At 42.2% G+C, this 12,778-nt stretch overlaps 1 protein-coding gene across 1 annotated transcript in view; it reads right to left on the bottom strand.

Annotated features, from left to right (window-relative positions):
* Positions 1–12,778, bottom strand: part of BMP7 (bone morphogenetic protein 7) — a 75,349-nt gene that overhangs the window by 10,197 nt on the left and 52,374 nt on the right. Inside the window, exon 3 of the mRNA XM_019510204.1 lies at positions 3,932–4,080. Within this exon, the coding sequence (XP_019365749.1) occupies positions 3,932–4,080 (149 nt within the window). The remainder of the gene's footprint in view (positions 1–3,931; positions 4,081–12,778) is intronic.

Here is a 12,778-nt window from a genome sequence, read left to right as displayed (position 1 = left end):
AGTTTAAACCGATCCAAGCTGGGATTCATGCAGTATCCCATTGAGTCCCTACAAGCAAACCTTTCTGTTTTCCACTATCACTTCCTTTAAATTATTACCATGGTTTTAAGGGGGTAAATCATTTTACCTGTACCACCTTGCTCTCAAGTATCTTAACAATATGGATCCAGCTCTGCTTGGGTGACACAGTGGGCATGCATGAGTATATCAGAATGCAGAATTTGACCCGCGAACAAATTAATGGAGAAGGGAACTTAAAAAAACCGGAAAGTCACCAGGGCCATGCGGTGGCAAAATATATAAATTTTAAGAATGCACATTTGTTTAACTTTTATGCCCTATTAAAAAAGACATTAAAATATCCTGTGTGAGACTAACACCAGAGAGGCAGTATGTTCCTCATTAATGAAACTGTGTGAAAAAGCCCCACTTGATTCCAGGCATTTATTTCAACTTCTTCATACACCCAGGGACCAAATATCAAGGAAGAATGTGGTTAAGTTTAAGGGCATTTGTCTAGTCCTAATTAACCAATTATGTACTTGTCTCAAATGAAATAGAGCCATGCTTCCACATTGGAGAGTGCAGCCTATTTATCTTTAAGAAGTTTGCCCTTTTCTGTGCTGAGCAAAACAGGATATGAAGCAATAAGTAATAGGCAAAGTAAACTTAAAGAGATGGCTGTTGTCCCTATGTATTGTCAGGGACTGAGTTTAGGTTGACAGCATGCCTGAGGCTAATGAATCACTTTAGTGTTTCCCTTGCTTGTTGCTTGAGCTTATTTTGACTTTCTAAGAGTAAACAAGTAACCTCTAATTCCCCCCTAGTTCCTCTCATGGAGAAACCAAGCTGGCACGCTTATAAAGAGCAGTTAAGTGAACTCATCTATTTTGTAGCTGGACAGTGTGTATTATAACTCCATCTTTTTACTATCTTACTTACATGCATGGAGAGAACCGTGCAAAACGATCACTACGCATTCCCAAACCAGGCACTACTGACTAGATTTCCTTTTTCAATATTCACTTTAAACTCAGGCTGTGTCTGCTGCATGGTTTAGCTTTGTTCACAAGCGTCTAGTTTTGCGTCAAAATCCTGCAGTGTTTGCAGACGTGCAACAATCTGACATAAAATCCAGGTGTAACTCCCTAGCTCTGTAATTAACATGCAGTCGATCTGAACCCAGACGAAATGTAGGGATCGGAGAAAGGCTTGCCCTTGCGGCTCACCATGGAAGGGAACACAAACCCAAAACTGGGAAAAGCAATACTGCAAAGATTTCCTCATGGATTTAATTTTAGAATGCAAGGTCTAGTGTCCAGGGGGTTCCATTCTCGAGGATGAAGCTGGCCCCAGAGCTTTGAAGAAATACGTCACTAGTATTTCATCAATGTGTTTTGATAAAGCAGGGTATTATTTTCTAACATAGTCTTTTTTGTTTGCCTGATTATCATGTGTTTATGAACTCGGAGGGAGATTTTCAAAGACACACTTGGAAATTAGGGCCGTAACTCCCACTGAAAGTTGATTGGAGTTATGCAACTAGCTGTCCCCTGTGCCTTCCCTGAGGAGACAGGCTTGTTCGTAGATTGATAAGGGTCTGGTTTTGATTGTCTACCAATTTACTTTGTCTGAGAAATGACCCAAACACTCTTCACAGTTTTAACGTTCTATTCTGTGGGGGATTCTGAAAATCTAGGTCTGGAATCCAAAGTCTATTAAGTCTACTTATACTCCAGGGTAAAATATCCAGAGTTCACACACCCTTTTGTACACTCAAATCATGGTATGTGCACACACCAATGTGTATGCATATGGTCTGGGGTGTTTCCGCGTTCACAATCAATAGTGAAAATCAGCTCTATAGCCTATTAATGAACTAAAAATGAAGGAGAAACTTCCCTATCTACACAGTATTGCACATTTACATTCATTTTGAAGGTGCACGTTTTCCTCTGAAGGACATAATTTCTTTCTTTACTGAAATTGCTGTGATCCTGTCTGCTGTTTATTTCACAGACCTAAGAACAGAGCACCTCTTTTTGTAAAATGCAATGAAAATTTCTCATGTTTGTATATATAAATTTAAATGGCTTATACAATATTCAGACTTATTCTCTATGAAGTTACAACTGGTTTAGCTCCTAGTTCTCTTTCATACACTTCAGGTGTGCCTACATGTGCATTTATGCCAGCTTAAATTTACTGCGCAGTAAGTTACTGTGCAGTAAGCAGGAATAGGCTTGCGTCTACACATGCACGCATTAAAGAGCATTAACATTGTGTGTGGACTAACTTGGTACTCAAGTTAGTCCCAAGTTTGTCTACACACACAGTGTTACTGCACAATAAGGTGTCTACATGTGTGTTCCTGCACAGTAACTAATCGGTCGTAAATTTTATACCTACATGATGCAGGTATCAAATTTACACTCAAGTCGGAGTAAATCGCCATATTTACTGCACAGTACAGGTATGAATGTGTAGATGCATGCCCCTACTGTGCAGTAATTTTGGTTACTGCACAATAAATGCACATGTGTAGATGTGCCCTCCTTCTATCAAGGTTTCTTTGCTTCCTACAGCCCTGATTTTAGTCTACATAGAATGTACTCAGAGGGCATGTCTACACAAGATGCTGCTGTGCAGTAGTATCAGGTTACTGCACAGGGAGTGTCTCGTGTAGATGTGCCCAGAGTATGGAAAATATTTCTAGACTGCAACTGTTGAGCACTAAATCCTAGCAACATAATTGGAAGACCGAGTAAAAAAGAACCATCCTTTCCCAAGATATGTGACATGCATTTTGTAGTACCACAGGCATTATTATTGGCAATTTAAGCAATTTAAAAATTTTAAAGGACTCATTGGATTAATTCTCCCTCTTCAGAAAGAGAAAAGTCTTTGGAGTTCAACCAGACTCTGAAACATGACTGAAAATGATGTGACAGTCGATTACACTCCATGAACAATGAATGCAAATATGTTCCTTACTGGAAGAATCTTGAAATCAGTCAAGACCAGGGGTGGGCAAAACGTGGCCCAAGGGCTGGATGTGGCCTGTCAGGCCATTCTATCCAGCCCATGGGGCCCCTCAAAAATTTAGCAAATTAATATTTATCTGCCCTGGGCTGCCTGTCATGCAGCCCTTGATAGCTTGCCAAAACTCAGTAAGCGGCCCTCTGCCCAAAATAATTGCCCGCCCCTGGTCTAGACCAGTATCCTGTGTCTGCTAGCAGCTAGTACCAGATGCTTCAGAGAACAGGGTCAGGCCCCCTTGATAGACAGGTGTGAAATAACCAGCCCACTATGCTAGCTCTCATCTAGTCTGTGACTGTGCAAAATTAATGGATTGTTTACAGGTGTAATAATCATGGCTATTTGATTGGCAGATTCCTGGTAAATGTGTACACAAAATACCTAGCCAGTAAAGCATTTAAGCAAATACCTACCTTTAAGCATCTCATTCCTTGCACAGATACTTAAAGTTACATACATACTTAACTGTTTTAATAGACCATAGAGAGGTAGTTAGCTGTGTTAGTCTGAAGCTGGGTAGAAGTCAGGGTAGATTTGCACTTTATAAACTAAATCCGAGATGGATTGCATAAGCTTTTGTAAGCACCAGACTTACTTCATCAGATGCTGTGAATGGACTGTAGGGCCTTCAATGATGATGATGATTATAATAATAATAGACCACAATGTAAATACACAATTGTTTTGAAATCAGTTGTGGTTTTCATATTTTAAATATGGACTGACAACATTGTCTTTTTATTGTAATAACTTTGCACTGTTATTCCAATATTTGCATCTTACGAAAATTCAAGGCAAGCATTCTTGAGACATCCCACTCAATGGAACACAACCTGCAGCATTCAGATTCATCCCCACGGTTCTGCGTGTCAATGTCATGACTGAAACTTACCATCTATACTCTCAACCGATAGCTGCAGGCCAAGGTTGTGTTGTGGGTTTACCACCCAGTGATTACTGGTTGCTGTGATATCAAACACCAGCCAGCCTTCTTCTGCAGCCCAGATTGTTCGAGAGTCAAGCAGGAACAGATCTGAATCCCTGGAAAAAAATATACATAGCTCTTGATTACTAACATTTTTAAATGGCTGGCCAACCCCTACAGGTAAATAGTTATTCATATACTCAGGTTAGACAAAGACAGACAAAACTATCAGGCTAGAGGCAGTATCTTTTATTAGACCAACTAAATAGTAGCAGAAAAATTTCATGTCCAAACACCCTTCGTCAGGCAGAGGAAAATTCAAATATTGTAAAAGTTCTCCCAGGTAGAAAAGAAACTTCATCTTGCACAAGGGAGGTAAAGGATGGTAGGGCCCCCCTGGGTTTCAAAGTCTGTTTATGAAAAAGTTGCTCTGTGACTATGCAGATTAAGCAGAGACAAGGCTCCAGCAACATTTATAGGTTTTCTTATCAGAATGCACAAGTTAAGCCAAAGGTAGACTGGTATCGTATGCTTTTCTGTGGGCAGAGAGAAGGATGCACTGAAGCAGCATTATTGTGACTTCAGGCACACACATTACTCCACATTCAGGGATACTCCAACAGTTGCTGATGCAAACTAAAAAGAAAGAAAGAAATTGCCAGGCAAATGTATATACAATTATCATATTTGCATGTGCAAACTTGTTAATTAGGCATATAATGCACCAAATTCTTATTTTTCCACACAGGATTACATGCTTTCTTTGCACGATACTACCAATAGAGAAAGCAAATTGGAGCAGAGTTGTGCATGTTTGGGATATAAAAATCTGCTCTTGTGTTTAGAGACTAGCACAATAAACTCTGATGGATCACAAGAAAGCATCGCTACACAAGGCAACCTCCTTTCAATCCCTTGTATAGAAAGCTGAAAGTGGCACACTCAGCTACCTTGCAAGCTAAAACTGAGAACCATAAATTGAAACGGATTAGAATTTGAAGGTGTGTCATGGGAACAGGTGAAACGGCCGAAATCATTCAATAAAACATCCCTAAATTACAGTTGATAATCTTGGTCAAATATAAAGATCACTACAGTTCCATACAGGAAATGATCTCTTCCTTCAGAAGCTTGAATAAAAATAAACAGATTGGTTAATTGTGCAGCTATCTCCAAAAGAAAAATCTTTATGAAAAGGATGGAGACACACAGATGGGGTTTGGACATGCCCTATAAAAGATGATTCTTTCATGTTTTAGTGTGCAGATGCGACAACTTGTTCAAGTGTGGCTGTAGCTTTTCGCATAATTTCTTTTTCATTGTGTCCCATAAACTCAGAGGGCTTTATTAACCAGTGTTTTATTGCCATGCCAGAACAAACCATTAACTTCTTTAATTCACTTTGAACCCTTATTTGCATGGAATCCTGTTTGACTCAAAAACCTGAATGAGAGGATTTAAGCAGCCCCATTAAAATAGGATCTGAGGGCCTCACAACCTGTTATAAACCTTACTCTGGGGGTGAGAGAGGTAAGCCCCAGACAGCACCAGGTCAGACAGAGCGTAGCATTGAACCTAATTTGATTCATTCCTATCATCCTATTGTCTTTGTAAACTGGATGGGTCTAGGAATACAGCAGTAATGGCTTTCATCAACCGGTCACTGGTGTGATTAGCAGCAGGGTTGATGGTTGTTGTAACTCATGTTGTTTGGTGGCAAAATTCAGTATTTGACTTCAGTTGCTGCAGCACAAGGGACTACATCACCAAATGCATATGGAAGCTGGATTTCATATTTCCCCCACACATGCACAGAACATTTAACTGCCAGTTGTGTAAATACTGAATATAGGGTGTAATGAATATTTCACGTTATAGTGTGAGGGAGATTAGCATGTTTCCTTATCTGCTGCCAGCAGAAGGAAGTTCCTTGTGAAGATAGAGTCTTGCTATCGGTGGAAATGTGATTTTTTGTGGGAATAAGGGGACATTAAGATGTGTCCCATAACTTGGCACTTGTGTTTTAAAGGCAAGTATAGGGAATTGGGTGACACACATAAATAGCCTTTGTTATTTTCCACAAAGATTTGGTTAATGGAAGAAGGCGTGCTTTGGTATCCGTCCATCCACCAAAACCAAACTGATTGAGGGACTGTGTTGTCTTGCTGCTTCTTACCTGTGTGTATGGCAGTGATTCTCAACTAGGGTGCTGCAAGATCCTTTAAGGGTTCAACCAGGAGCCATGCAAACACCTACACGAGTCACAAGCTAAATCCAGAAATTTCAAAAGAGTCCTCAGTGTCGAACACATTCTGATCTGTTGCAGACTTGTTGAATTCTTTGCAAAAGAAGAATTGCTCTATTATCTTTCTGTAGTCAAGAAACGAAGCTAAGAACTGGCATTTTCCAAGGAAGGTCTGGAGCAGAGGTAGGCAACTCGTAACACATGTGCCAGAGCATGGCATTTTGCTTCGCACATGTGCCTCAGGGAAGGGGCCAAGGCTGGGCTGCCACAACAAGGAGTGGGCCCCTCATGGCTCCCCCAATGTGTTTTTGGCAAGCTTGCCAAAAACATTGCCAATCCCTGGTCTGGAGTCTAGAAAAGCTGAAAAGCACCGATGTATTGAGATTGTGCCATGCTTAAACCAGTTACAGAACTATGAGGTAGTCTGGGGCTGAACATTATAAGACCGTCACACAAATGCATCCCTTGGGAGTGGAGGATGAGAAAACCCTGCTCTCACACTTACTTGTGACCCCTGCCATTATTTGATTCTAAGTTTCCAGGGCTGAAAGGCTTTTATGTGAACATGCTGCAGGATTTAACTATGCCCCCTGCCTCCAGCTGGCGGTCTAGTTACTGCAGCCCCAGCTTGCCGGATTCTTTTTGCAGGTTGAGGATAACAGCAATAACAATACAGAATAAGTTGTTACTGCTGTGCTGCAATATTATTACTCAGAAAAACCAGCCTTTAAGCTTCCCATGCTGACATGATGCAATCAGGTTAACCAGACAACATGATGCATCAAGTGCAGGGGTGAGTCAGCCTGGGAAACTGCATAATATGTTTGTTTTCCTGTAGTTACAGCAATGTGCAAACAATAGGCCTAGAGGGGAAATCCTCAGCCAGGGAGATCAAAGGGACACAGTGAAGGGAATCATCCTTCCCACACACATATTTGGAACGTTTAAGACCCAAAAAGAGCTTGTGTCAAATCTTCTCTGGAGAGGTTCACAGTAACAACGGATTAGCGCTTCCCACTCTGGCCCCCAACCAGTGACCAAGGCTGGAACGCAAACCTGAATGGTGTTGCAAGCAGAACAGAGTCTTCAGATCACGGAGCTTGTTCTAATTAAAAGCACCCCATGTTCTCTTTAAAAGAACAAATGCCGTTTCAGTAAAATGCGCAAAAGAATATAAAAAAGGAGCTAGCAGAAGGCAGAGTCCCTCTACATACAGTCACAATAGATGGAGCTATGGTAATAGTAGGAAGCAGCACAGCAAAGATGAACTGTTGTATGCTGAGACCAGCTCCTTTGTAAACATTTATGAGGCTTGGGGGTGTTTCTGTATGTACTGCAAAACAAAGAGTTAACACAGGAATTAGTCCCAGTTCAGTCTATTCTTCTGAAAGCCACAGGGTTGGAATTACGAGCTGCATGGAGGGAACCTTGCACGTATATAACAATCAAGAGCACTCTTGCAACACTGAACTGGGCTTCTACAGTCAGGAAAGCGGGCTATCTCTTGAGTTGCTCTGCAGTACCATAGTTCCCTTCATTCTCAGGAGGCTACAGCACAAAGCCTCCTGAACATCACCTTATACTATGTCGTGGCAGTAAGGAACACGACTGACCTCCACCTTACAGAAAGATTGAAGAGTTAAGGCCTAGATTTTCTGCGAGTTGAACACCCACTGCTCCAGCTGTAGTCAAGAGGAGTCGCAATCCCCAGCACCTAAAAAACTTGGAGCCTGCCAGCTAACTTTCACAAGAGGCTGACAACTTCAGGTGCTACTGTGCTGAGGGGTCTAATGTGAGTCATCTTTAGAGAAGCCTCCATTTAAGAGAGTGGAAACTCAACAATTTGCCCCTTTCTCTTTCTCTGAGGTTGGGCACCAAAAACCTGAGGCATCCAGAAGTTTGGCTTTAGCCAACGTAGTTATTTTATGGTGTAGGGGGTTTCCTTAGTAGGTCTGTGATTTTCTGGATGACAGGGTCCAGTTGCGTCTTCTTTCTGACTTACGCAGCCAGAAGAAGAATTAGTAAGGGGCAAATAGAAAGTAAGGACCTGGAAGGCTAGATTTAGCATTACCTCGAAGTGTTGATAGGGGTAATAAAATGGCTGACAGTGGGCTTGTCAGTGCCTGAGAATGTAGCTGGGTATGCATTATACATATGCTTGATGGACACAGAGAAGGAACGAGCCATGTAGATAAGAAACGTAGAGGACAGAGATAGGTGATGTTTGAGAGACAAATGGGGAAAAATGAAAGGTGGCAAAATATAGGGAAGAGGACACAGAAGGTGCCATTAGACGCGACAGCCTGGTGGGAAAAATATGCCATGCCTGGCAATCCTAAAGAAAAGAGAGAAAATGGGGTAGGAGGATAAGAGTAGAACAAGGATAAGGGTTATAAGCAAGATAGAAATAGTTATTAATTACAAATCCTTCAGCCAGTATGTTAAATACGTTTCCCCAAATACAATGTTGGCTTCTGTTTCCCTTCTAAATGCACCCAAGTATTGCAGCCAGAACTAGGTCTCAGGTCCCCACACACCAGCAAACTAATAGGGGAGAAGGGGGAGATTTTCAAAGGCACCAAACAGAGCTGAGGAATTAGCCCCTTGGCCAAAAATGGCAACTCTCTTAAAAAATACATGGGACTGATATTGCCAGCACAAATAATTTAAAGACCAAGAGATGGGAGTAAGAATCACGAGACTTAAGTTAATAGTAAGTCCTGTAGCCTTCTGGGGTTTGTATCATTAGGCTGCGTTCTGGTCGTGCTAAAAAGAGACGTTGAAAGTGCATGAGTTGTCAAATCTGCAGTAGCAACAATGAAGACTACTGCATATGAACTATAATAATTACAGGGTAAAATGCTCTAAAATAGAGGGACGGCCCAAAATTATGCTAAAAACTGCCTCTTCCATTGCCTCTGGTTCCTTTGTTCATCATCTCCCATCCCACTCTTTAACCTTATTGTTTTCAGGTTCCAGGTCAGTATGTGTTAATGAACACTAATAAAGCAAGTCTTGAATGGACAAGAGGAAGGGGGAGCAGGAAAGAAGCAGGGACTCTTGGCAGTTTTCACTCCATTGTAAGGCCACAACCGATTTCAGCCATAACAGGCTGAAATTCTGTCTTGCTGGTAAGCAAGAGGCCCTGCTGATTTACCTGACCATCTTCTGTCAGAAGCAGACCCATGACGAAGGAAAGAAAGCAAGAGTGCAAACCGCCCAAAAATGTTTGAGAGCAACCAATAGCTGGTGTGAAGGGCACTAGTGCTGTCTGACAGCTATAACACTGCAGCTCTCAATTCCTATCTAACGGGAAGCTCCAAGGAATAGCCCCTCTCAGGCACAGAAGCATCAGCCATTGAGAAGGAAATGGAAATACAAACAGTAAATTAAAAAGTTTTGTATTTCAATAGGTCCTGCCACCTAAGGAACTCAAATTGTTTCACAAATATAGACCAAACCTTCCTTGTCCCCCATAAAATGAATTGTTAGAAAAACTGAGGTGCAGGTAATTTAAATGTCTTACAGATTCACAGAACCAGGACTAGAAAGTTAGTCTTTCCTCTTGCACTCATGTGCTCCATATTCCCATGCTCTTGTCCTACAGATGTCATCAACCTACGAATGCTTATTTGTCCTGCCTCGTTCTAAAGACTTGGGTAGCAAATCACATGAGGAACGTCCCCTAGTGACACTGTTGGCACTACTTGTTTTCAGCCTGAACCAGCAAGTCCAAAACTACACAAAACACTGGACATGAAGTTCTCGCATTTCACTAAGCTGGCCACATGTCTTAGAGCCTTAGAAACAGGTTTAAGATTTCAACACACTTATATGCTAACGGTCTGCCCCTGTTAATCTTAGTCCCTTTGACATTCATTGTTTTAGAGTGATGAGGATACTGCACAAAATCTGGGTACCAAAAAGTCAACTGAAAACTTGGCAGCTGTTAGCTTTCTGTGGAGACGTGCAATTTATTCCCCCTGCCCCAGCCTCCAGTAGGAGCAGAGCTCAGGGAATGAAGATATTCAAAGCCAATGTTAAATGCAGAAGTTGCCATGAGAAATCGAGTGTGTGGGTTGCTGTTCATTTGTGCATCCTTTGGCTGAGTTGGAACCCGCTGTGGTATGCAAAAAATGCCTCCTGCAGCTAGTTAAGTGCCTGTGATGAGCTTTGCTTTGCTAAGTGACATCAAGATGTTTCATGGGTTTCCAGGCTGCTGCTGCTAATGTGAGTGGTCATGAGTAGTGAACCAAACTTAACCGCTTTGTCCCAGGGACCCTCTAAGTGCATCAGCACTGTTTGCTAGCACTCCCGTCTGCATGCAGGAGTGGGCACAGTGATCCAATCTCTGTGTGCAGAGGTCACAAGCAATGTCTTTTTACATGATTGTAGCTGTTTGACATGATCAAAGCCACAGCAGGTACTTTAAAACACATGATCGAGAATTTGGGGAGCACTTGCTAGAGACCTGGAGCCCCCAGGCAGAACCAGTTTTGCAGTTTCCAAGGTGTGGTGCCATCTAGCAGCCTGATTTCTTTTGTAATAACAAATCACATTGATTGTTTGTTTTTTTTAAAGCCTGCTTAGCTTTTGGGGATGCGAGGTGTGGGGAAGGGGGGAGTCACAGGCTTTGCTTGCCACTGTAATTACACATATACATCCAAGGACAGTGGCAGAAACAGGCACTGCGGAATAGGGAGAAACTGTTGTACAGGAACACACTGCTATGTATATAAAGCATAAGCTAAAATGTTCCAGCTGCAACTCATGGTTCAAGCACTTATTTCTCATGCAAGTCTATGGGCAAATATGCTTGTGTTCATCCCTGCCAATGAAGCTAATGGAACAAGCAACAGCTGCAAGGCAAACATGTAGCAACTAAACTTTAATTACCACAGGATGGTCCGACAGGGAGGAATCCCAACCACATTCCTACCAAAAACAACACTCCCACTGATTTCAGTAAGGCCGGATTTCATGCACTGTGCACCTCCTTGTTTTAATGAGACAAGTGATGATTCTCTGGGATTAGGATTTGCAGCCAGATTTGCAAAGGTCTTTAGGTGCTGATGAGGCAGGTAGGGCCTAAGGGGATTTTGCATGAACCCCTGGACAGCTTAGACTCTTAACTCAATACCAAGGGGAATTAGGCACCTAAATCATATCAGCTTAGGTGTTTTGAAAAACCTGACTCTTATCCCTTAAATTCTACCCGGGAAGGAGGTCTTTGGGGAATAGATATTTACTTGGCAAGGAGTTGCTCTTCGTGGCATCAGTTTAAAGGCAAACAAGTTCAAATGTTTAGACTCATCCCGCTGGAATAAAATCAAATTATAATAACCCAAGAGCTTTTCAAACCAGAGCTTGAAGGGGGAATTCTCTATGACTCACCAATTTCTAGTCAATAGACAGATCTCCTCATCTTAAGCCTGATCTGCCTGTGGAGTATTGATTTCCAGTTTACGTGGAGTGGCGGCTGTATTTTGAAACATTTCCCATCTCGGTACCTAAAATAAACTACATTCAACACCTCCTTGTCACCCTTGTGCATCACACCAGTGCATGCTCTGCAGCACTCAGAGATGAAAGGAGTTACTGTGTTTTCCTTTGATGCTCACAAGAAGAGAGGGCTATGCTTGTGCAGTGAGAAGTACCCCGGTGTTAACCTTTAGTTTCCACTAGCATTGTTTGTACAACCAGAAATAGGGACTCAAGGTCAGGCTGCTCAGTATGTCACTTGATCCAGCTTCTTGCATTTGTAAATCTCCTTCCCAAGCTCTTAGGCGAGTGAACCATGAAGACCAAATGGGAGTTGGACATGAATCACTAGACATTAAATTATGCCCAAGGAAGCTCTGAGGCATGTTATATCAGGCAAAGGATCAATTGCTTTCACAGCATTTATGAAATTTGAAACATTTCTGTTCATGAATGTCCTTGTTTGCTCAGGACAGTACCTGATATTTTGAGATTGAAGGACATTTTATATACTTTTGTAAAGCAAATTTTGCCAGAATTCACAGAATTAAAGAGTGGAACTTTCTGTATATCACGGACCAGTAAATGTCACCCAGTCACATCCGTACTGAGCCCAATAGTTTATGTGACAAAAAACATAACATGTATTAGACAAGGGGTGGGCAATAATTTGGGCCTGAGGGCCACCAAGAGAGTTTTGATGAACTGTCACAGGCTGAGTTAGCATCCCCCCACCAACAACTCACCAAAACTCCCTATGGGGCTTTGGACAGGTGGGGAGCAGTGTTCAGGAGTAGGATGGGTGTGTGAAGCTGGGATCATGGGGCCAGGTCATGGACCCGGGTTGGGGCTGGAGCCGGGCTGCAGTCCACTCCCTGCATGCCCTGCCCTGTGGAGGGGATATAGGAGGACATGTGCACAACAGCACACAAGAGAATCCCCTTGTGTAACTGGTTCTATATAAGGTAGATTATTGAAGAGTACATTTTTATTCTTTAGAGTGAGTGTGATGCTCATCAAAGTCAAGGACTTAATAGCAATAGCAATAACCAGTCATACTGCAGACTGTATGTTTTTCCTATACAATT

Source organism: Gavialis gangeticus, unplaced genomic scaffold (assembly GCF_001723915.1).
Source record: "Gavialis gangeticus isolate Ggan-Ray unplaced genomic scaffold, GavGan_comp1, whole genome shotgun sequence".
In the NCBI taxonomy this organism is placed as follows: Eukaryota; Metazoa; Chordata; order Crocodylia; family Gavialidae; genus Gavialis; species Gavialis gangeticus.
The sequence above is the reverse complement of the archived record's forward strand: the minus strand, read 5'-3'. Positions and strand labels throughout refer to the sequence as shown.